The following is a 22,942-nucleotide window of genomic DNA, read 5'->3' as shown; positions in this document are numbered from 1 at the left end:
GACACTTATCAAGCAACTCAGCGGCCTCAAATCATGACCGAAGAACAGCTTGATGAGAAGTATCCCAATCGTCCTCACAATCACTCAACCACTTTTCCTTTTCGCGACCTGTTTCTAGAACTGTTCAATCCACTCAATGAGAATAAGCGACGTCGCGGCGGTCCTGCTCTTGCAAGAAGACGCGGTACTCACAAGCAGAATGTCAATGAAACTCGCAAATCCATAATCGAAAGGTTTATCAATCGATGGCGGACCGAAGTTGGCAACGATGTTTTTCCTCTTTTTCGTCTCATTGTACCAGAAAAGGACCGCGAACGTCCAATGTACGGTTTGAAAGAGGCGACCATTGCCAAGCTAATGCTCAAGACTCTACAAATCGACAAGAACAGCGAGGCCGGCTATAATCTCCTGCATTGGAAACTACCCGGTGTCAAGTCTACCAGTCAGATGGCTGGCGACTTTGCTGGCAGATGTTATGAGACCTTGTCTGGTCGTGAAACCCGTACCGATCCTGGCAATCTGACCATTGAGCAAGTCAACGACATGCTTGATGATCTGTCTTCCAAACACAAGGAGGAAGAACAACTACCCATCTTCCGCGAGTTCTATACCAATATGAATCGTGAGGAAATGATGTGGTTGATTCGCATCATCCTTCGGCAGATGAAGGTAGGAGCTACCGAGAAGACCTTGTTCGAGGCATGGCACAGAGATGCAGAGAACCTCTTCAATGTCTCTTCGAGTCTGAGACGTGTATGTTGGGAACTGGTCGATCCCGAAATCAGACTCGATGGTGATGACAAGGGTATAAGAATCATGCAGTGCTTCCAACCCCAGCTTGCTCAATTCCAGTCACATACAGTGGAGAAAATGGTCACGCAAATGCAATGCACTGAGGAAGACCCTTTCTTCTGGATTGAGGAGAAGCTGGATGGCGAGAGAATGCAGCTGCATATGATCTATGATGAGAACATGCCAGGCAAATATCGATTCAACTATTGGTCGCGCAAGGCTAAAGACTACACTGATCTCTATGGTCAAGGCTTCATGGAAGAGCAGTCTGCACTCACACGCCACATCAAAGATGCGTTCAATGAAAACGTCCGCAGCATCATTCTCGACGGTGAGATGATTTCATGGAACATGAAAGACGACAGGATTGTTGCCTTTGGTAGTCTGAAGACTCATGCAAAAGCACACAGAGAGGATCCCAATGCACAAGAATCGCGGCCTCTGTTCCGTGTTTTCGATTGCCTGTATTTGAACGACGAAGTTCTTACCATGTACACTCTTCGTGACAGAAGAAAGGCACTCTCTTCTGCTGTCAAGGATGTTTACCGCAGGCTCGAAATTCATGAATACAAGGAGGCTACTACTGCCGCTGAAGTCGAGCCAATGCTTCGCAAAGTCGTAGCAGAGTCTTCTGAGGGTCTCGTCATGAAGAACCCTCGCTCAGTATATCAACTCAACACACGCAACAACGACTGGCAGAAGGTGAAACCCGAGTACATGACTGAATTTGGAGAATCGCTCGATTGCGTTGTCATCGGAGGCTACTATGGTTCTGGACATCGTGGAGGCAATCTTTCTAGTTTTCTTTGTGGGCTGGCTCCTCTCCATGCGGCAGGCAGCCCCAACCCAGAGCTTATGTGGTCTTTCTGCAAAGTTGGTGGTGGAATGACTGCTCAGGACTACGCAGAAATACGACATATGACTGACAATAAATGGAACGACTGGGATAAAGACAATCCGCCAAATGATTGGATCGAGCTCGGCGGCTGGGAAGCAGACCTACAATACGAGAGGCCTGACGTTTGGATCAAGCCGAGCGACTCCATAGTGCTGCAGATCAAAGCAGCATCTGTGATCACTGGTGAGAAGCGATATCGTACAGGATGCACTTTGCGGTTTCCGCGCTTCACGGCAATTCGCAAAGACAAAGATTGGAAATCAGCTCTTACCTTAGAGACGTTCTGGCAACTGAAATCTCGTGCAGAGCACGAGAAAAAGGAGAAAGAGTTCAAGGTCGACGATGCACGAAAGAAACGTGCCAAACGTGCTCGCAAGAAGGAGCTTACTGTGATTGGTGCTGATGAACAAATTCAGACGCCATTTGCCGGACCTGAAACTGCTCTCTTCAACGGTATGAGCTTCTACATCATCACTGGTGCTGCCAAACCATTGAACAAGACAAAACAAGAACTAGAGCAGCTGGTCAAAACCAACGGAGGAAACATCGTCGCGACTCATACTAACACCGAGACAATCTGCATTGCTGAGGGCAACCCAGTTCGTGTAGCCTCGATCAAGAAGGCTGGCACACGCAATATCTTCAGACCGCAGTGGCTTCTGGAATGCATCAAGCAAGCCGAAACTGATGTCGGAAGACCCAACGTATTGCTTCCTTTCGAACCTCGACACGTCCTTTTCAGCAAAGAAGAAGACGAGGACAGCTTCAAGGAAAACATTGATGAGTATGGCGACAGCTTCGCTCGCGATGTTGACATTGAAGAATTGGAGAAACTGCTTTCCGACATGCCTGACTTCAAAGATGAAGACTATGATGCCAACGAAATCATGGACGAGCTATTTGACGATGATGTTTTGGACGGCCCAGGATGCATGTTCCGTGGCTTGCGGATGTATGTCGATGGTGATGATGCGAGTCTCGAGGCTGCCAAACGCATCATTCTCTTCGCAGAAGCTCGTCTAGCCAGCACACTGAGAGACGAGAAGATCACTCATGTTGTGGCGTTGAACGACAAGCAAGCCAGAGACATGAGGATTCAAACGGCTGATCGCAGGTATCCGCCACGTGTGGTCAATGTGAAATGGGTTATGAAGTCGCTGAAGGAAGGCACGAGGTTGGATGAAGAGAGTGCCTTCGCATAAGTTAAATCCGGCTCGGACTTGCCGGAGATAACGGCCGAGAAACAAACACCGCGGACATAATGACATATCCTGTCCGACAGATCAATATAAAAGTTCAAGAGAGCCAATTAACAGTATTTTTTCGTTAATACAAAATTATTATCCCTAAATATGTCGTCCAAGTCTCTCATCCTCATCACCGGTGCCAACCAAGGCCTGGGTTATTATGCCGCTCAACAATTGGCCGCCACTGGCAAATACCATATCTTGATTGGCAGCCGCGACATTAACAAGGCCAACAAAGCCATCGAGTCCCTCGCCGCTGATTCCTCTGTCAAGGTCTCAGCCTCCGACTTCTCACCTCTGGAAATTGATGTCAACTCCGACTCCTCCATCCACGCAGCAGCCAAGCAAGTCGAGGAGAAATACGGCAAACTCGACATCCTCCTCAACAACGCCGGCATTGCACAAGCCCAAGAAGCCGCCTCTGACGGCAGCGGCCCCAGTCTCCGCGAGATCTACCGCTCGCACTACGAAACCAACGTCTTTGGCGCCGCCGTCGTGACAGAAGCTTTCCTGCCTCTCCTCCGCAAAGGCACTTCCAAACGCCTAGCTTTCACCTCTTCAGGTCTTGCATCCCTTGAACTTGCCGCCAAGCCTGATACACTCTACTCTGCCAACAACTACCCCATTTACCGTTCTACCAAGACGGCTTTGAATATGATTATGCTGGGATATGCTCTGCAGCTTGAGAAAGAAGGTTTTGTGGTTTCGGCGGCGGATCCGGGGTATTGTGCTACTAATCTGAATGGAAATTCAGGTTTCAAGGATCCGAGGGATGGTGCTAAGGAGTTGATCAAGAGTTGCGTGGGCGAGAAGAAGGATGTGCATGGTGTTATGGTTAATGATGAGGGTATTGTGCCTTGGTAAACCATGTCTTGAAGACCACTAAAGGGTATAGATACCCCATAATCAAGTTATGATGCAAGAACACAAGTTTTCGAGCTTGGCACGTGATTGAATCAGAACATGAAAAGAACAGATCATGCAGTGAATGGATGGTCAAGTAGAAATGAATAACAAGGCATTTGATTCATATAGTACATATCTAACAAAAAAAACCACTTCATTAATTAAGATCTTTGGGACATTAATTCATTCTTCTCGATCTGAGTGATTCTTTCTCTGATCCCCAGTCCAAATCACGACTGCTGCTCACTGTGCATCATGCTGCTGCTGCCACCTGAGACTCTGCTGCTCTTCTTGGTGGTAGTGGTGGTCGAAGACTTGCTACCAGAGGACTGGGCAATAGCACGCATCTGCGAGGCAGCTTCCTCCTCGAAGCGTTCAAGCTCGCGGCACTTGGATTCGTATTTGCCGTAAACCTCATCGCGCTCGCGGTCGGCAGAGGCACGGGCAGCAATAGCTTGCTCCTTCTGCTCGCGGGCTTCGCGAAGCATGGCGCGCATGTTTTCAAGTTCAAACTCGAACTCGGCAGACTCGTCTTGGGTAATGGTTTCAGTGACCTCCTCGAGCTCTTCGCGGGATCTGCGAAGCTCTTCGCGGAGGGCCTCGCGCTCACCGCTGCCATCGTGGATCTCGGCTTGGAGAACGACGATGCGGCCCTTGAGCTCAACGAGCTGGTCGTTGAGGGTGGTGTTCTTCTTCTGCCAGTCGAGGCGTTCACGCTCAAGACCCTTGACGGTGCCGTTGAGGTTTGTGATCTCAGCGCGAGAGTCGATGACGATCTGCTCAGTCTTCTGGGCGGTCTCGTTGAGAAGGTTGATCTGGCGCTTGTAGGCGTCAACCTTGCCCTGAGCGGTAATGAGCTCGTTCTGAAGCTCGTCACGGGTGATGATGACGAGCTTGTGCTGCTCGCGGAGGTGCTCGAGGGCTTCGTGCTTCTCATCTCTCTCGAGCTCAGCGCTGCGGAGGCGATCCTCGAAGAGGGAGAGCTCACGTCTGAGACCGTCGAGCTGGGTAGTCTTCTCAAGAAGAAGGGTCTGAACTTCGTCGTGTCTGGCAATAGTAGACTTGATCTCACGGTTCTTGACATCAACAATGTGAGTAAGCTCATCACGCTCAGCCTCGACAGTGCGGAGGGTGTCCTTGAGCTTGCTGATGTCGCGGTTAGACTGGCTGAACTTCTCGGAGATGATGAGAAGCTCTGAGCCAGACTCCTCCTCTCTGCTGCGAGACTTGCGAAGCTCTTCCTTCAGACGGTTGATCTCGTGGATCTTCTCATCCTGATCGAGCTCGTACTTTCTAATGCGCTCGGCAGAGATGACAGCCTCCTTGCGGATGGTGTCAAGGTTGGTCTGAACCTCCTCAAGTCTGGAGCTGATTTCTGTGCGCTCTTGGGTGACTCTCTGGAGGCTTCGCTGGTATCTGTCGGCATCTTCTCTTGCACCATCACGGTCGTCCTGCATGGCCTTGAACAGGGTCTCATGAGACTGATACTCTGCCTTGAGGCGGTCGATCTGGGAACGGAAGGTTGCCTGAAGTTCTTGCTGGCCAATGAGCTCGTTGCGGAGACGGTCGATGTGTTGGTCACGCTCGGAGAGCTTGTTCTTCTCTGCAGCAAGTCTGTTGATAGCGGTAGTGAGCTCGATAGAGATGGCGCGAACCTTCTCCTTGTGCTCAATAAGTTCACCATCGTGCTTGTGGTTGTCTTGCTGTCTGGTCTCGAGCTCATAAGAGACTTCTTCGATCTGCTCACGAAGCTCTTCACGCTCGGCAGCAAAGTTGCGGCGCTCAGCAGCCATCTGCGACCAAAGCTCCTTCAACGAGATCGCTTCCTTGGAAGCAGTGGCGACCATCTCGAGGAAGGCAAAGAACTTGGCCTCAGCATGGTTGACGGTTTCATTGCTCAAAGAGCTGCGGAAGGATGAAGATGCCAACGAAGTACGACGGCGAGACGCGCTTGAGCCTGAACGACGCATAGCACGGTGTGTTGCTGAAGAGCCAGAAGCGGATCTGGAGGAGTAGTCTCCGCCCACATTGGAGTACATGGACTGAGATCTGCTGAGGACAGCATCAACGGGAAGGGCGGCACGGAGTTTGTCCATACTGAAGCTGCTTTCGACAGGAGAATCTTGCTTGGTTTCAACTTGAGGTTGCTCCATAATGAGATGTGAGAAGATTGAGAAGTGTGAAGGTCTGGAAGGAAGGAGCAGAGCTGAACCAATTATATATGTTGAGCTCCACGATGAAACTACAATTGCTTCTCGCCAAAAAGCTCTCGTTGACGTCGTTGCTTTCCTGAAGTTGCTTGACAAATTCTACTGCATATGGAAAGACAGATCTGCAGTGGGTCTTCCCTGCGATATCAGCTCCAAATCGTAAGCGTGGGAATGAGTTTGTAGATCTTGTCTTCGTGTAAGTTGCGTTGGATACGTGTGAAGGTTGACAACGGAGGGGACACCGGCATGCTCGGTGCTTGGTACAGACGTGAAATAGTGACATCTATAGTGACATCAGGGTCGGAGCTGTCTTGCTAGTTCCATGTTCCCGAGCTTCTTCGAAGTCCAGACAAAGCAATAAGCTGGCGGTCTGCTTAGCCTCGTTACTCACAGCTCTCTTCTCTTATAGCATGAGAGTTGCAATCAACCATGCTTGATCTTGACGAGGATACAATCATGCAGCTCGAGAGATCGTTCAACAAGATGGTGCCTGAGCACAATACCAAGGATCTGTACCAGCATGTCCTTCCCCAGACTTCATGCACGCACCTTACGCCTGCTTGAGCACCACCTCCCCTGGCAGAGCCCAATTGAGCGATGGTGGGGTGTCTCAAAAAGAAGTGCAGATCAGCGTGAGCCTCTTTGGGTAAGTGTGGGGTAACGTGCATGAAAGATTGGTAGATCGGGCCGTGCGGACCAGCCCGATCCTGTTTAGTGCTGAATCAAAAAGCAAGCGGCTGCACCGGCTGTATCCACCTGTTGACATCAAGTTGCAGGAATTCAGCTGTATTAGCTGCGCAATAGCGTGCTCACCATCTTGCAAGTTGCAACGTCTCTGCCCACGTATGCTGCATGCATGCACGCTCTGTTCCTGGTTAAATCGTGCATCGCACCGAGCGTTTGCACATGTGGATTGATCACGTCTTGACTCGAGGTTGACCTGTTCGTAGCATGATCATCAAAAGTCATCGTTCCTCGGAAGGTTGACTCCGATTTGGGTGAACATGCTTGGTCTCCGTTTCGCTTCCAAACCAGAAAATGCGCGGCTCAATAATCGATCCTCGTGGGATAAGCATAAATGGCGGGTACAGTTGCAATACCGGGTTTGTAACCGAAGATCAATGTCTTTGGCTCCTTCGTCATCCCATTCATTTGGCTCGGCTTTCTCCTTAGGTAGCGATCATCGGACGAGAAGTTCTTCACACCCCTGCCATTCTAGGGAGGGGTAAGGTGAAGCCCTAGTGTACTACGAGTAGGTTTTTGTCTGCTTATGCAGGCGTGAGCTCAATCGAAAGTTCAAGTGATGATGTGTAGATGTTTGCAACCAAGCCATAACCACGCGGAATCAACTTCATAATTCCTCCGTTTGATCCGGCCGTAAGCAGTCGCATGCTTTACTCAAGGGTCCCGTCACCTACAATCGATTGTCTTGATGCAGGATAGTACAGCTCGTGACGATCAGTTATAGGAGCGATTCACTAAGCTATTGGCCTCGCTTTCCTCGCAAAGAGTCTCGTATAGCGTTCTCAACGTATAGGTTACCTGACTCAAGTGTAGCTGATCAACGATAGCTCTCTTTCGATTCCGATCCGGAGCAGATCTTCATAAGTTGAGGACGTATTATGAGAATGTTTCTCGTGCATGCAACAATCTTGGAACATAGATTGAGGTTAACAGGACCATGTTCAGACATGACATAACAAACTTCATATCTTCGGAGCTAGTTGCTAGCTGTGAGCAACCACACTTGCACATCTAGAGGCCAACGCTGGGTGATCCGAGTTTTGAGCATGATGGGGACGTTTGCAGGTTTGGTCCAGCTCAGATACCAGAATTGTCTCGCCAGGAGCGTGCGAGTGCGAGCCGGGAAGCTGGCATGGTTGGATGATGCCACTCATTGCACTGTAAGGCTTTTTCCATTGGCCTACTATGCAGATGCAACAGAATGAGCATTTCGTCTCTACCCATTTAGGGTCATCGCTTGTAGATTTTCTATTCTGCGGCCTGTCAAGGATGTTGTAGCCATGTGGCATACGGAGTATTGCTTTGACTAAAGAAAAGATAGTGGAGAGGCGCGCATTCGCAAAGCTTGTCTTGTATGCAAGGCACAACTGTCATTCGACAGCTACGTACCATCCTTCTGAGATCGTGTTGCAGAAGATCGTGATGCGTCATCAGTTCATGCCGTTGTACGCCTGCAGTACCGATGAGCTATAGACCCTGGCAGTGTTTGCAGTTTTGTGAAGCTTTCGGCAGAGTGTCACGGCGATGTCCAGCAGAGACCGCACGTTCCTCGCAGTATGCTGCCACGAGGGCAAACCGAATCTGCAGAGCCACTAGTAGATAGAAACCAAGCTACCATGGGACCGAACCAGGCTCCTTCGAGATTGAGTCTCCATGAGAATCGAAGATCGCTATGATGACCATGTGCTCGAGTGTGCCAGTATCCGCTGTGGAAAAGATGACATAACTTTGTCCATGCAAGGCAATGCTTTGGTCTAGGGATATCTTTAGGGCTTTGGTTTGACGTGACTGTCAGACATGGCCAAGCAGCTCTGCCCTCCGTACTGTCACCACACCTCAGCGGTCGTCGGTCATCCTACGCGTCGAAGAGTAAGGTCACATTAGTGCATCGCGCAAATGAGTCGCATTCTCTTTCTTGGTCAAATCTATGGTCTGCAAACCAACCGGTTGATGTAAGCCTGCTATAAGCCTGCTCACACGAACAGCCGATGCTCTGAAGAGTAAGTGATGCTCGATATGATAAAAACATGACGCGCAAGAGCTGAAGTTGAACTGGTTTCTGGAGATTATGAGGCTCGTGCGTACGACCAAGACTTTTGGCCACGGTTAGAAACTGGATTATCACTGCGAAAGAGCAGCACTCGATGATGAATAGCAAGCATCTCTGAGTTTGCTAACGTAGAACTAGAAATTTAAAATGCTCACAGTGTACGATGAACGTATCTGACAAAGGTTGGGAGTGCCATATCTAGTTGAAGAAACCGATTCGGGACTATGGTGGTTGTGATGGAGCTTTCTTCGAAAATCGACTCAACTCACAGAATTACACTCTACAACCTTCCTCGAAACGGAGGGCACTAGTCGGCCATCTGGTCAGCTCTGTAAATATCGAAGAACATACAGAATCACAAAATATCACTCTTCCGTACATTCTTGCGACCGATATACCGTTGTTGATGCCTACTTTTCTTGTCAGGAGAGGCACCCTGTTTCTGCCCACCAGACGTTCAGTCGCGTCTCATCATCACGCCTCAGAGACCTCCTTCAGAGCTTCCTTCTATTCGCGCCGAGCGCGTCGAGCATGCTTTCTGTATGTCCTCTGGTATAATGGAGATGAGACGTGAATACTCTCCAAGACCTGACCAGTCGGACGCGCGGCAAAGATACAGATTTTGCAGCGCATCACGTATTCACAACCGAAAGTCATCAGGGATCGCGAGTTTCAGTCCAAGCCAGCCAAGTTCATAACTATTATAGTGCTCGAACTGTCCAAAATCATTATAAGCCTGTTGTAGATGGCCACCATCAACCCCCTGCGTACTGCTTCTTTACTCATCCAACCCCACTTGATCCCACGCCGTCAACACCAACACCTTAACAAGTTGAATCCACTGTTTCCTATCCACTTCCTCTGCAGCCCCGTCTCCCATTTCCACATCTTGCAATGCCGAATCCACCATCTCATCACACGCAACATCCTGGTCCGTTGCAAAATCTGGACTTTGTGGTGGTGGCGATGCTGCTGCTGTTGCTTCGCTATTTTCTACACCACCAACACCAAGACAGAAACTCGATACTCCTACATCGGTCCAGAATCGAGTGTGTTGGCCAAGTCGTCGTCCGGTCTGGAAGTCAGGGATACTGGGTCTTCTTCCCAGAACCCTTTTGCCGTTGTTCGATAGTGAGGTAGCGACAGGATGAGTTGCACAAGGCGTAGACAATCGAGAAGGTGTAAAATCCTTGATCGGAAAGTTTCTTTGCCAGCATGAAGATTCTAGATCAAACGTTGCTGGATCGATAGTTTTTGTGGCGGGTCTAGAGGAGAATGAATCTGGCGAAGAGGGTGTTGGTTGGATAGCGTTGGATGTGGCGACAGCGGTGATCATGCAGTCGCCTCTCCAGAGTGACCTTCTCTCATCGGTGTGGAGTAAGTGTCGACATGTGCCCAAATGTCCTTCCTCGGTATCAGATATCGCTGCCAGAACGATTGTGCCGAAAAGATGGCGTCGAATGGAGTGTAAGCAAGCGTAGGCAGCCACGATGGCCGCAGTACCCGCTGCGTGCGCTGACATAGGTGCCGAATTTGATGATGAACCTGTAGTCTTGTTGAAGGAGTATGGATGGGCGGGTGATGTCAAGCGTGGAGACAAAAGTCCATTGAGCACGAGGCAAGGACCTTCTCCTTCATCAAACACACTGACCACAGAAGGGAACGTCGGTGAACCTAGTGCGACGTTCTTGGTTTGCCTCGAAGACAGAAATTCAGATATCACAGCAGCGACTGGTGCTGTAGTCGCGTAGCCATCCCAGCGCTCGCTCCCAGTCAAATTTTGAATGGACGACTTTGCAGCGGTTGAAAAGTCATCTAAAAACTCGATCAACTGATCAGTCTCTGCGTCGATAGCGTCCTCGATATCTTTCTTCCAGTTCGTGGCTGACTGATCTAGCGAACAACTTCCTTCCTCGACCTGCTTGGATCCTGTTTCAACTCGCAGCAGCTGCTCTACTGTAGGATAGATGTGATTCTCTTCATTCGGCGGTGTCGGAAGTACAGTCTCATGTAGTCGTCTTGCCATTCTGGTTTCTGCGTTCTCAGAGGGTCGAGCAACAATCGGTCAAGGTGAAGGCGAAGATTGATAATGTGCAAGTATTATGTTAGATGGCAAGGTCGAAACACTTTGATGCTCGAGATTTTGATGGCATAGAAAGGGTCTGAAAATATTGAAGCCAAGCTCCGACGAAAACAATGCAGGAAAGGAGATGGACAGTAACGTCTCTAAAAACAGAATGTCATCAGGTCTGCCTGTGCCTCTTAGGTTACACGGGTGCAGGGTTTCGGCAAACAACACACTAAAACGACTCAGAGTCTCAGATCTAGCTTGAGACCACGCGTGTGGGCTCGTCCGAATCCGCGTGTAATGCTTGTTTACAGTTGAAGTTATTTCATGGTCAGAACGGTGAAATAGCCTTCGTTATGGGCAATGATAGTTGCAATATGAGAACCACGAGAAGATTGCCCAGTCCCGAGCGGGTGCGCACAGTGTCGAAATACCAACGCTTCAAATTGTTGTGGCGATCAAAAGGGTCCGTATAACCTCTCAACAGCTTAGCCACGATAAATAGAAAAGCGGGCGGCTTCGCTGCCTGTACAGCGATGGTTCCTCGACGCTCCTAGAAAGCGACATGCGCTCTGAACACGATCCATATGGATAACAACGCGAATCTTCGATCAGTAATACGAAAACAGACCGACCAGTCTAGACTCTGCATGAGGCTTAGAAGTGGTATAAAGGTTGGACGGTGTTGTGATTGTATGATGTCAAATCAGGTAATGATTGACATGACCTGCGGCACTTGAGCACACTGCCGTGTTAGCTTGTCCGGGGAAAAGCGTGAGAATGGTGAAGCTGCCAAGCTGGTCGGAGACCTGGCCGACTCGGAGGCTGTCCGTTCTTCGAACACCTGACGCTGAACGCTAAGTGTAGCATGATCTTACGGTATTATCACGGATATTTCTGATTGGTGAACAACTGTTATACGCGGCAGAGTGCGCTCGTGCGATTTCGCTAGAAACGCTAGATCCAAGAACTAGTTGCAGCCAAATTGTGTCATGCACTAGTCAGCGGCCCCAGTCAAGACGTATCCTGCTTGTCGCGAAAGCGTGAGAAGCGACGGTTATATGCTGAGTCGCCCGGCTAGACAGCTGAAGTGATCATGGGCAGGCTTTTGTGCATGGCAGGTCCTGTCGGTCGTAAGAATCTCGCTTCAAGTCTTTGAGTTGCAAGTGTTCGCCAGGAGATCCGACGTTTTGTGTACAAGATCCCACGGGCTTTGAGAGCGTGGCACAATGCAACACGGAGGCTCATCCCGTTGAGAGCTTGCATGATTTCTCAACGCTCCTGCAGCCACAAGCATGACTCCAATTACCCAGAAGGCAAAACGGTTTAGAGTATACTCCAGCTCCCGAATAGCGTTCGCTGAGAGGTAAGCTACACGGAAGGACTGAATTCTGAGCGCGGGCTTCAACAGACTTCCATCCCAAACTTTGTTAAGGCGTGGAAGCGTGCGGAGCATTGTTCAAGCAGCGGCCTGAATGAGGCTCTCGGAAGGCGATTCAATTGTAGCCTTTGCCATTTCTGTAGTGGTTTGACCCTTAGTCTCTGCAAACTTCGAACTGCGTTTGAAGCTGGGTGAGGGGTTGTAGAAGTCATCGATGATGGGATGAATAAGGACGGTCTGATTGTGAATAGTGACGGTGCTGTTGGTCGGAACTGTGACCCAGTTGTCACGCTCGAAAGTCAGAGGTTCACTGGCTACAAGAACAATGTCGGCTCCTCTGTCACGTCGTTCCATAGTGTAGTCGGCCTTTTCGGCAGAAAGGCCGTTCTGCTTTTTCCAGCTGGTACCGGAGCTGAAGAACAAGCTGGCAGCTTCATCGGTAGTGCTGCTGACATAACGGGTGCAGACGACACTCTTGCCGTCGGTAACAGCAAAGTTGAGCAGACTGCGCGTGTCGCCTTTTCGAACGTCTTCGGGAAGTTCGCGAATGTAGCCGTTGATGCGCTCGATGGTTTTGAGGATGGCCTTGCGCAAGACACTGTGTCCAAAACCATTTGTCTGGGCTTCCTTGTTGTCTGGATCATAACCCAGCCTCTCTAGACTGTCGAGGAATAGAGCAAAGCACCACTCAGAATCGGTGCTGCCTGTGACGCCTCCAAACCAGCGGTCGCCAACATCGCTGACCAACTTGCGCTTGACACCAGCGTTCCAACCTCCAACTCCTCCGTTGTGCATGAACATCAAGCATCCGCGGCTGAAAGGATGGCAGTTGCTTTCAGCCAGAGCACCCTCGGTACTGGCACGGACGTGAGCGAAAATGAGTGGTGAGACGGTCTTGCTGGCTAGACGGGTGAGGTTGTTGCAGTTCCAGGCAGGAATGGTCGAGGTGAAGATGCATGGATCAGGACCGAGCAAAGGTAGTAACGAGGGTGGAGTGTAGTAGCCAACACCGAAGCCATCGCCATTGTGAGGACGGCGCGTGTCCAAACGAAGTCGTGAGTCGTAGGATTGCGTAAGAATGGAGTGAGCCGGGTCGAGAATCAGAGTGGAAAGGAGAATGGGCTCCTTGCCCTTGTAGACCTACAATATGGCCGGCCCGTCAGCAACCATTTGCATCTGTGGACAGAGTTCCAGCCTACCATAAATCGACACATCTCTTGAGGTATGCCTGATAAGAACTGCGCGGACGAGAGACCTGTCTTCTCTCCGGCTGTAGAGATGGCTGGTATAGGTGCGAATGAAAGATATGTGTAGAAAAGAAAGCGCCTGCGAGTTCGCACCTTCCTGTCGTCGCAGCATTGCGCAATTGCGCTTGGACCATCAAACACTTTCACATGAAGCCTGAGGCTCCTTGGACTTGAACCAACCGACTGCTCCTGCATCAATTCATCTTCACAAGATGACGACTTCATCATCTTGGGTTTCAATTTGAAACTACCACCAGCTCTGTGTATGACAAACAGCTAATCAACTTTTGTTGATTTGCTTGGCCGATATAGCTGTATGCTGCCAGGGTGACGTTCCAAATACGAGAAAACATCCCCGGTTTCATTTCCAAACCTCGAATGTCCCCGAGTCGGCGACATTCCCTATCACAGTCTGATGGTCATATCCTTGCTACACGACCCATGGTTACTTTTCGATTGTTTTGCTTTGCAAAACTGCATTATACGCAATCTTGTTGGTGTCTCTCGTGCCGTAGCATGATCTCTGCGAGAAACTACTATGACAACCAGGACCACTTCTCAGGCGCCTGCTTCTGCTGTCAAGCCATCACCGCTGGCTTGCACTGAATGTCGATCAAAGCATTTGAAATGTGATGGAATCCAGCCTGTCTGCTCACGATGTGCTGCCTCTAACATCGCATGCAACTACACGCCTTCACGGCGAGGCTGCAAAGGAATTCCGAAAAAACGACGCAAACTTAATTCTGATCACCCAACACAAGATCCCCCATCAAGCTCATCGACTCAGTCACCCATCCCAGCACCACCTATTGCTGATGCTAAACCCGAACAATCAAATTGGCAGAGCCATTTAAGCACTCTTACTGCAAGCAATTTACCCAACACGTCAGATGCTGTCAGCATCGCATTCGATACGCCGTTGATCGATTCTGGTCCGGCATTCATGCTAAGCAATCAAGTCTCAACCTCGGTATTGAACACTCAACAACAGAGTCAACCACCATCGAACCCAGGCATGGAACATGTTGTGAACCTGTACTATTCGAATTTTCATCCAGCACATCCCATTTTGCTCCCTCGTCACATGTATGGCCAGAACTATCCTTCCTACCTTCACTCGGTTGTCCAATTCATTGGAAGTCACTATTCGACATCTCAATCCAGCGACTCCTTCCGAACGCAAACAGCAGCCGCTCTCAAGGACAACTCGCAAAGATCGGTCTACATGGTTCAAGCTCGCCTTCTATTCGCCATCGCGATACATGCTAGAGGCGAGCCGAATGAGGGACAGGCGATGCTTAGAGATGCTATAGATCTAGCGATCAGCCTTGGTATGAACACGAAAGATTTCGCGATGCTCAACAGCGGTTCATCGTCATGCCTAGAAGAAAGCTTTCGTCGCACATGGTGGGAGTTGTTCGTAGTAGAAGGCATTATGTCCGCTATTCATCGCGTACCAACCATGAAGACTCGATCCGTTGCTTCCGAGGCCTTACTGCCATGCGAAGACTCGACATATACAGACGGTGCTTGTTTCTCTGATGGGTCATCCCTGGCTCAATTCACTGATCGACACTTTGCCGAAGAAGAGATCAGCTACTCCTCGTCTTGCTACCGCATTGAGGCTGTTCAGATCTTGTCCAGAGTTCTGTCGATTGCAAACGCCGAGGCTCATCCGGATGAGGTACAAGCGATTGACAATTCCCTTGCAGCATGGTCACACTATGTGCCTCCGGAAAAGCGAGATATCATCTCGAATTCTGGAGAAGTCGATGAGCTTCTATTCCAGGCACATATGCTTATTCACTGGGCAACTATCCTACTGCACATGCCCCGAAGTGAACTTCTTTCGGTCCATCCAGCTACTGCGGATATCTTCTGTGCCAAGGGCGACAAGCAAATGCCGTCCACAGATACAAAACATGCTCATGCGAGTAAAGCCACAGATGCGTCCAAAGAGTTGTCAAATCTAGCTGCTCTCCGCTGCCCGGTACAAAAACACACTCCCTTCTTTATCTGCGCTCTCGTCATCGCATCAGTGGTGCAATTGGCCGCTTGTACTCTCCACAATTGTCGCTGCATGTACCAGCATCGCGATCGCATCACTTTGGTCGTGGGTCTGCTCAAATCACTCAGCTTGAGCTGGGCATGTGCTGGTTCAGTACTCGTAAAGATCAAGAAGATTGCAGCGAAAGTGATGAAATCTGAGCATTGCACAATGACTGTTGCCTCCACTCAGTGCGATAGCTGCACAGATAGTGGCTTAGGCACGAGCATAGGTGCCGAAGATGTGCCCTGGATGGAGTTTTTCGATGATCCTGTTATGTCTTTCGAGGGCTTTGCACCTGGACCGACCCTATTCGAGCAAGGCTGAAATGGTTTCATCTGCAGTTTTGAACGGATGTTGGGTAGTCTACTCAGTCGGTTACCTTTTCGAAAGACTGACAACATTGGAACGAACCAATTCGAATAACGCTGCTGCTATAATCAGTAAAGTTTTGCTCATATTGAGCAAATCAAGCCACTTGGTCGGTGAATTCGGCAATGGTAAGCCATGTCTTATCTGATGAACACGTGGGGAGTCGGGTTGTGATACAGGTGCCGTGTTTGCACCTCTTGGTTTGGGTCAACGGCAAACGGCAAGGAGATCCTGAAGAATATAGGGCAGATCAGGACGATGATGATGAATCTGCTTCTGTGGTCATTATATCCAACGACAGCATTTTGGCTGACTTGCTCTGGCACAACAATCAATTAAAGTGGCGGCGATTATGCTACGATAGTAATTGTTGTATACGAGGTCGGTCTCATTGAGAACAGGATGGCGTTCCCCAAAGGCCAGGGTTACTCAGCGCGGCTGGTGAACTCTATATTCATCGACATTACGAACGGCACCTTTACGCCAAACACCAGAAGCCGAGACCTTCACAGGATCAGAAGATCAATTGACCGACGTTGTAAAGTGTTCAAAAAAAACCAGGCCGACAAAATGCAATGCATGAAATGGAGATGCGAAATCGAAGTGCTGCAAGTATACACAAACAACGATATCCTCTCTTAGCCATTCTTTCCATGCAAGTCGAAGCAATCACAGGATCAATATGGTTCCACTCATTTACGAATAGTGCGGGATCTGAGAATTCAGGAACCGGAAATGGATTTTGGAAGTCGGCGAGCGGGTGTCACCGGCATTTGTTGTGTATAACCGTTGAACAACAACGGTTCCTATCAACTACAATATAGGGCTTGGGAGACTACGCCGAAGCCACACTACGACGCACTTGACATCCGCAGCTTGGACCATCATCCGATTAGTTGATGGCTTTCAATCTCGAGTATCCAATCATGAGTATGTCAATCGGACGTGAGCAATGTTACGGTTATCCTCATACTGGCCAGATGCCTCTGCCCTGGTTTCGTTTGAGCAGACTGCTAACCCCGTTGTGGGCTCTTTGAGGCTGACTCGTACCACAAGTTATAAGACAAAAGGCGTTGCCAGAGGTGCCTACTTTTTCGTACATTGGTCAAATCCAGAAGCAAAGGAATTAGACAACTCCGCCTGGTGGCATTCGCGCCCGTTCGTTCATGTCTCAAAAAACCAGAGTACGATAGCTTACGCGCGTTGCAAGCACTTTTTCTTGCTTGACAGAGCGTGATCTTGCATACATATCGTCATTGTGCCTCAGGTACTTCGGAATTTGGTAGCGAATTTGTCTTTTCTCCTTCTACACGCATATTGCGAGTCTCTCAATCGCAGTCATGAGCGAAGTACCGCATTACTGGATCGATTCAAGCAAATTGGAACTCATGAAAGCACTGAATGGCACTTTTCTGGCTCTGTCTTGCGTCACCGTGGCTTTGCGTGTCTGGACACGGACGAGGATAGTCAGATGCTGGTCGTGGGATGATTGGTTCATTCTGTTAACTTTGGTGAGTGTAGCCTTCCTTGATTTCGTGCGATCAGATCTCTGACCTTTTCGTACTAGGCTGTGTTTATTGGCGAGTGTGCTACATGGTTGAAATTGGCGGATATAGAGGGCAGACCGGCATCTCTAGCGAATCTGGAGACATATGCTGCAGTAAGTGACACGCCTCGCCCGCCTCTGTCCTCCTAATGCTAGAGTTTGTCGTTTTCATCGCACTAAAACACAGTAAATGAGCAAGAAAAAAAAAAAAAAAAAACGCCCCATGAAAAGGCACGCTTGGTTCTTGAAGCAGAGGAGTGCCCACGGAGAGTTGAACAAGTTATCACTTCTCAGTGGACACTATCCTGTTCCTGATACCATCGTGCGATTTTTGTAGCTACCTGTCCGCGTTCACATCCTCTAGCACGTCGAGGGAGAGTGTCACTGCAGAGTGGGAACCATGCTAATGGCGCATCACAGCTCATCTGTGCCGAACAAGCCCTCTACATAACCGGCACAATCTGTCTCAAGATCTCGCTCGCCTTCTTCTTCCTCCGCTTCCTGATAACTCCTTGGTCGCGCCATATAATCTGGATCAGCGTTACCATCTACACCCTCCTCGCTACCTCCATGCTCTTCCTCGTAATCTTCGAATGCGGACTCCCTGGCAACTACGTCTTGAAACAAGCATCTCACCAATGCGTCTCTTTCCACATCCAGAGTTCCGTCGGGTTCGCTCATGGCGCTGTAAACGCACTCACCGATTGGCTCTTTCCCATCCTGGCGATCCAGTACTTGGTGCGTACGAAACTCTCTCCCATGGCTAAGATTTCCTGTGCGGGTATTCTGGGATTGGCCGTGTGTGGTAGTATCGCATCTATCGTGCGCACAATCTATATCCCTGACTTTGGACCTGGCGGCAATATCTACAGCAGGACTATGAAACCCTTGGTTTGGACTTTGGTAGAGGGGGGTCTAGGTATCATCGCAGCGAGTCTGGCAACCCTCCGTCCTCTGTTCCGAACATGTTGGAGTAGGACGAAAGGGGTGTACCAGGGCAAGAGTACTACTGGAGAGCGGTCAACGAGCAAAAATGGAAAGTCTTCGCTTGGCAGTACGTTGAATTGCTTTGGCTCTACTAGCCCTGTGTTGGCCGAGTTGCCGCAAGAGTCTGAGGTGGAAAAAGGCGATAGTGCTATGGATCTGGAGTCTGGAAACCATCCAGAGACAACCACACGACCGCTGCATCTAGGAATACTCAGTAGTGTGGATACGGAGACGGGATTAAACACAAAGGTGGATAAAACGAGGACGACGGTACGGGGCTTGAAAAGCGCGCTCTGATTGCTGGAGCTTGCCACGGGCACTTTTGTTATGATTTTACGATGGCTATTGATTTGTCAATTCTTGAAGATTCTCAAAAGAACTGATCTTCTTGCTTTTTGCGCTTAGAATCTTGTTTCCGCATCACAGGTGCCGGCAGGGGTCTGATGGTGGGAACACCTGTCTTTCATGTTTCGAGTCCCCACGACCCCAATCGTAGGACTCGAGTGAAGTGTTGGATTACAAAGTCTCGATAGGACAGAAACCATGCGGTTTCTCCTTGGGATTTTCCGCTGTGATATCTGTGCGATCCAGTAATGGCCACGGAGTATCGCAGCGAGGCGATACGATATCAATGTCAAGATAGTGCTTCTTGGTAGTGATGTGCCCATGTTCATCGGAGTAGGCAAAATTCGAAATGAAGCACTGCTGCTGCTGCTTCGTGGGAGAGATGTCGACGATGATGACATCAAATGCTGGGCGATTTATTCCATCCTGGGGAGAGAATGTTATGGTGGTATGTTGTGGTTGTGATGAAGCTCGACGTGGCACGCTCATCTGAAGAGCCTTCTACCACCATTTCTAACAGCAGCAGACTCTCTTCCCTCCAAACTGATACCAGTGAAACCCACGGTGCCTCCAGATCTATCGTGCTTGTATCGTCTAAGAGCCTCACGCAGATGATCGGGTAGCAGCGGACCTCTGTCGCGCTCTTTGACCTTTGGTTCGCCCTCGCCATCCTTGCCAAAAGCCTCCTCATTCTTGTCACCCGTAGGTAATGTTTCGGAGGCAGCAAGCCACTCTTTCTGAACCTCTCTTGCGCGATCGACGATTTCTCCTACAAAGACTTTGGTGTACGAGTTGATAGTGGTGACGACGCTGGCAGGTACTGATTGCGACAGAGTTTGGTTGGCGAGACGGCGGACGACTTCCTTCTTCAAATGTATGCGATTCCAGGTTTCGTAGATCTCGGCATGGGCGGGGTGGATATGTGTGCTAAACATGGCCTTGCGCTCTTTCTCAGCGTCCATGGCGGCTTTTGTGAGCTTGCCGCCTTCGAGTGTGTTGACGTCGTCGCCGCCATCTTCTTCGTCTTCGCTGTTGGCATCGTCGGCAGGGCCATCTTCATTGTTGCCGGTATTTGTAGAAGTTCCTTTGCGACCAGCATCGCCATCGATGAGACTGGCGGTATCACCGCGGTTTTTTGGCGGGCGGCCAACTTTGCCAACCTTCTTGGTCTTGTTTGCGCGATCTTTCTTGTTGCTAGTAGTGCCGGTGCGACCGCTGACTACGCTGTTGATTTCATCGTCGATATCGAGACTATCGCTGCGACGAGAGACGGGCGAGTATGCGGCTTGCGAGGCTTGAGTGTCGGGACTGTATTCTCTGCCTGGACGGTCCGGTGGTGGAAAGGATGTCTGGCGCAAAGGATGTGTAGATGAAGCATTTGACGGCTTGCGACGCTTGTATGATGGGGCCTGGCCGGGGATGGTGATGGAGGGGCGCTTCTTGGGCAGAGCCAGCTGCGGACCAGTTGGAGGCGGTGAAGTCGCGCCTCCGGGAGGGCTGCTCGCCATGCTGCAGCTGGTATGACGGAGGGATGGATGACTGTGTACAAAGTTCGTAGATTCAGAGTGGGTGATCACAGGGATCCGTCCTTGCCGTCAGACTTCAGTGGATGCTTCATGCGCTGCGTCAGATGCGGAAGGCGCTTGGACCGACTGGGACAACTTCAACCCTCCTTGGTGCAGTCGACGACGACTCATGCCACTTTAACCTGCTGACATGTAACGTCCACTATCCGGATGGCACCGCGAGCCATGCGCTCACTGCCTGACCTCTGCTTTATAATCTTCCACGCCTGCCTGCCTTGACTAGCGTCGTCTGCTTGAACTTCTTACCCTTCACCTACTCCTGACATCACCACTTTCCTGTTCGTCGCTGTTCTTTGCATTTGATTCACAAGCACTTATCTCATCATTGCTCAATTCTCCAGTGAAACTCAAGGGGTATGGCCTATTCTCTCGATCCAAGACCAGCTGTCACTCTCCCACATGGCGGCTTCTTCAGCGCTTTTGCCGAAGACAAAATCGCTGCTCCACCTTCTGCTGTCTACAAGGCTCTGCTTGACACGTCCAAATATGGTCAATGGAACAATTTCGTGACTAAAGTCACCATCAACAAGCAAGCCGACTCAGGGTCGGCATCTCAAGATACACAGTTGAAGAAGGACATGGTCATGACTTTTACTGTCCGCATGTCTGCGACCATGACCACCCATAGCAAAGAACTAGTTACCCAAATCGATGATTGTCCGACTGACTCTGCGCCTGGCCATATTACATGCATTCGCTGGATAATGGCAAACAAGGAAAGCTTCGCCCCAAAGTTCATCATAGCAGCCGAAAGGGTCAATGAGATAGAAGACCTGGGCGATGGGACGTGCATCTACAGGTCCTGGGAAACTTTTGGAGGTCTGGCCGCTCGTATTGTGAAATGGAAGTTTGGCCACTCTTTACAGAAGAATTTTGAAGACTGGGTGGCTGGTCTCCAGCGATACGTCGAGGAAGAGGAGAAAAAGAAAATGGAGCGGAAAGCCGCTGTTGAATTGGCAGCTTGACATGGCCAAACCTTTCGAATCTATCCTTTCTATTTCTTCGCGTCTCTCAATACCCCCAATCAGCGTCAAGCTCAATATCAATCTGGTCCTTCCCGCTCTCACTCCTTTCGCTCTCTCGGACAGCTAGTAACAACCCTTCCTCGGCATTCATATAGAGATCGGTTCGTGTTCTGGAAACAGCAAAGTCGTTCCACCCCCCAGTCATTCCGGCAGACTTCCCTTGTTCGACGGCAACGGAGAGCCAATTTTTCAGTCGCTCGTAATCTCCAACCTCTCTTCTCTCTTCGACAGCCGGATGCAGTGTGATGCCCAAACCAACGGGTTCTGCATCTGTCCTTTGTTTGTCCAAGATGCTGCGCTCTTGGTACTCTGATCTTTGCCATTTCTGAAGACTTTTGCTCTCCGCCAACCACATCATGGTAGCCATCGCCAACATCATCCCCAGCAATATCAGAAGAAATATTGCAAACCCTATAGGCGTATCTGTTGTTTGACAATCTGCATGAGCCGAGAGATTCAATTCTGCGGTTTCACTGGACGATGATGCGATATTGGTTGAAGTTGTCATAGGTGTAGGACGATAAATGAAGGCTGGCGAAGTCGTCGATGATAACGGTGCATACTGGATCCAAGGGCTGCAAGATGTTGTCGACAGAGGTACATATTGGAACAAAGTGTTCAATGTCTTTGTCGAGTATGTTGTGGGTGTCGAGAGTTTAGTGGGAGATGGTCGCATATGAGGACGAGTCGAAATGGTATCTGAGAAAGAATTCATGCTTGAGAAATGGTCGGAGATACATTGGGAAGAGGGTGGCATGCTCAGCGCCAATTACTTTACCTATCATATAGGCAAGTTGGATAATCTCAGGCACTTAGACATTGTCTTTACTTGAGCATATGGTTTCAAATGATAACAAGACATTGTTCCATCCAGAACAATCATTAGTAGCTCGGAGCAAACATAACGCCTTCAAGGATGCATATGTGATCTCAGAGCATCTAACATGATGACTATACTTTCCATATGGCAATGAGGTCTGATTCTGATGCTTGCCGAAATTCATGTCAATCCTAAACTCCAAAAATGCAATATCCTCATTCGGATGTTGTACTGTATGCATTGAGTATAGTCCGTGCACTATGCCACAAATAGCCGTCCTGATGAGAGATGCAAACTGTTTGACATATTAAAGAAAACATAATTTGCGAATGGACAGAGAATTTCAAACATCAAGGTCCAGTCTAACTGTCTAGAATTGCTACCTGTATAGATGCACCGAGGAATCACTTTATATCTTGCCGTAAATGGTTCGGCCGATCTCGGGCCGAAACTCAATCTCGATGCGCAAGAGAGGAGCAATGCTGGTGACGATTACACTTGCGCATCCTCTCGAGTAAGTTAGGATTGTGCTTGAACGGCAGTTGCTTCTTTGAAGGGTCTGAAGGGGGTTTTTCTTATAGTGCAGTTCTGGAGTTGCGTTGGTGTCTGCCTAAACCAAAGTGTGTTTCCACGACGCCAAGAAGTTGCGATGCAAGCACGTCGATCATCCT

At 49.6% G+C, this 22,942-nt stretch overlaps 10 protein-coding genes across 10 annotated transcripts; 5 read left to right on the top strand and 5 right to left on the bottom strand.

Moving 5' to 3' along the window:
* Positions 1-33: 33 nt before the first annotated feature.
* Positions 34-2,892, top strand: M437DRAFT_54490 (ATP-dependent DNA ligase; the record flags this gene model as incomplete). The annotated part of the gene is made up of 1 exon (XM_041022701.1): positions 34-2,892. One exon carries the CDS (start codon positions 34-36, stop codon positions 2,890-2,892), a length of 2,859 nt encoding a protein of 952 aa, XP_040877413.1.
* A 150-nt stretch (positions 2,893-3,042) lies between these two features.
* Positions 3,043-3,801, top strand: M437DRAFT_54745 (NAD(P)-binding protein; the record flags this gene model as incomplete). The annotated part of the gene is made up of 1 exon (XM_041022749.1): positions 3,043-3,801. One exon carries the CDS (start codon positions 3,043-3,045, stop codon positions 3,799-3,801), a length of 759 nt encoding a protein of 252 aa, XP_040877412.1.
* Positions 3,802-4,160: 359 nt separating this feature from the next.
* Positions 4,161-5,843, bottom strand: M437DRAFT_30621 (uncharacterized protein; the record flags this gene model as incomplete). The annotated part of the gene is made up of 1 exon (XM_041019187.1): positions 4,161-5,843. A coding segment is annotated over one exon (1,683 nt), but the record flags the coding sequence as incomplete, so codon positions are not given.
* A 3,782-nt stretch (positions 5,844-9,625) lies between these two features.
* On the bottom strand, positions 9,626-10,873 carry M437DRAFT_54586 (uncharacterized protein; the record flags this gene model as incomplete). The annotated part of the gene is made up of 1 exon (XM_041022716.1): positions 9,626-10,873. The coding sequence occupies one exon, from the start codon at positions 10,871-10,873 to the stop codon at positions 9,626-9,628; it is 1,248 nt and encodes a 415-aa protein (XP_040877410.1).
* Positions 10,874-12,374: 1,501 nt separating this feature from the next.
* M437DRAFT_86850 (N-terminal nucleophile aminohydrolase) lies at positions 12,375-13,510 on the bottom strand (the record flags this gene model as incomplete). The annotated part of the gene is made up of 2 exons (XM_041028538.1): positions 12,375-13,436; positions 13,496-13,510. 2 exons carry the CDS (start codon positions 13,508-13,510, stop codon positions 12,375-12,377), a joined length of 1,077 nt encoding a protein of 358 aa, XP_040877409.1.
* Positions 13,511-14,081: 571 nt separating this feature from the next.
* M437DRAFT_86849 (uncharacterized protein) lies at positions 14,082-15,917 on the top strand (the record flags this gene model as incomplete). Its single annotated transcript, XM_041028537.1, has 1 exon — positions 14,082-15,917. One exon carries the CDS (start codon positions 14,082-14,084, stop codon positions 15,915-15,917), a length of 1,836 nt encoding a protein of 611 aa, XP_040877408.1.
* A 1,433-nt stretch (positions 15,918-17,350) lies between these two features.
* M437DRAFT_31836 (uncharacterized protein) lies at positions 17,351-18,468 on the top strand (the record flags this gene model as incomplete). The annotated part of the gene is made up of 2 exons (XM_041019218.1): positions 17,351-17,477; positions 17,846-18,468. Coding segments are annotated over 2 exons (750 nt in total), but the record flags the coding sequence as incomplete, so codon positions are not given.
* An 857-nt stretch (positions 18,469-19,325) lies between these two features.
* Positions 19,326-20,348, bottom strand: M437DRAFT_54448 (histone-fold-containing protein; the record flags this gene model as incomplete). The annotated part of the gene is made up of 1 exon (XM_041022696.1): positions 19,326-20,348. The coding sequence occupies one exon, from the start codon at positions 20,346-20,348 to the stop codon at positions 19,326-19,328; it is 1,023 nt and encodes a 340-aa protein (XP_040877406.1).
* Positions 20,349-20,782: 434 nt separating this feature from the next.
* On the top strand, positions 20,783-21,391 carry M437DRAFT_86846 (uncharacterized protein; the record flags this gene model as incomplete). The annotated part of the gene is made up of 1 exon (XM_041028536.1): positions 20,783-21,391. One exon carries the CDS (start codon positions 20,783-20,785, stop codon positions 21,389-21,391), a length of 609 nt encoding a protein of 202 aa, XP_040877405.1.
* A 46-nt stretch (positions 21,392-21,437) lies between these two features.
* Positions 21,438-22,166, bottom strand: M437DRAFT_54613 (uncharacterized protein; the record flags this gene model as incomplete). The annotated part of the gene is made up of 1 exon (XM_041022725.1): positions 21,438-22,166. The coding sequence occupies one exon, from the start codon at positions 22,164-22,166 to the stop codon at positions 21,438-21,440; it is 729 nt and encodes a 242-aa protein (XP_040877404.1).
* Positions 22,167-22,942: the final 776 nt, after the last annotated feature.

Source organism: Aureobasidium melanogenum, assembly GCF_000721775.1.
Source record: "Aureobasidium melanogenum CBS 110374 unplaced genomic scaffold scaffold_20, whole genome shotgun sequence".
NCBI lineage: Eukaryota > Fungi > Ascomycota > Dothideomycetes > Dothideales > Saccotheciaceae > Aureobasidium > Aureobasidium melanogenum.
Note: the sequence above shows the minus strand (reverse complement) of the source record. Positions and strands in the feature narration are given on the sequence as shown.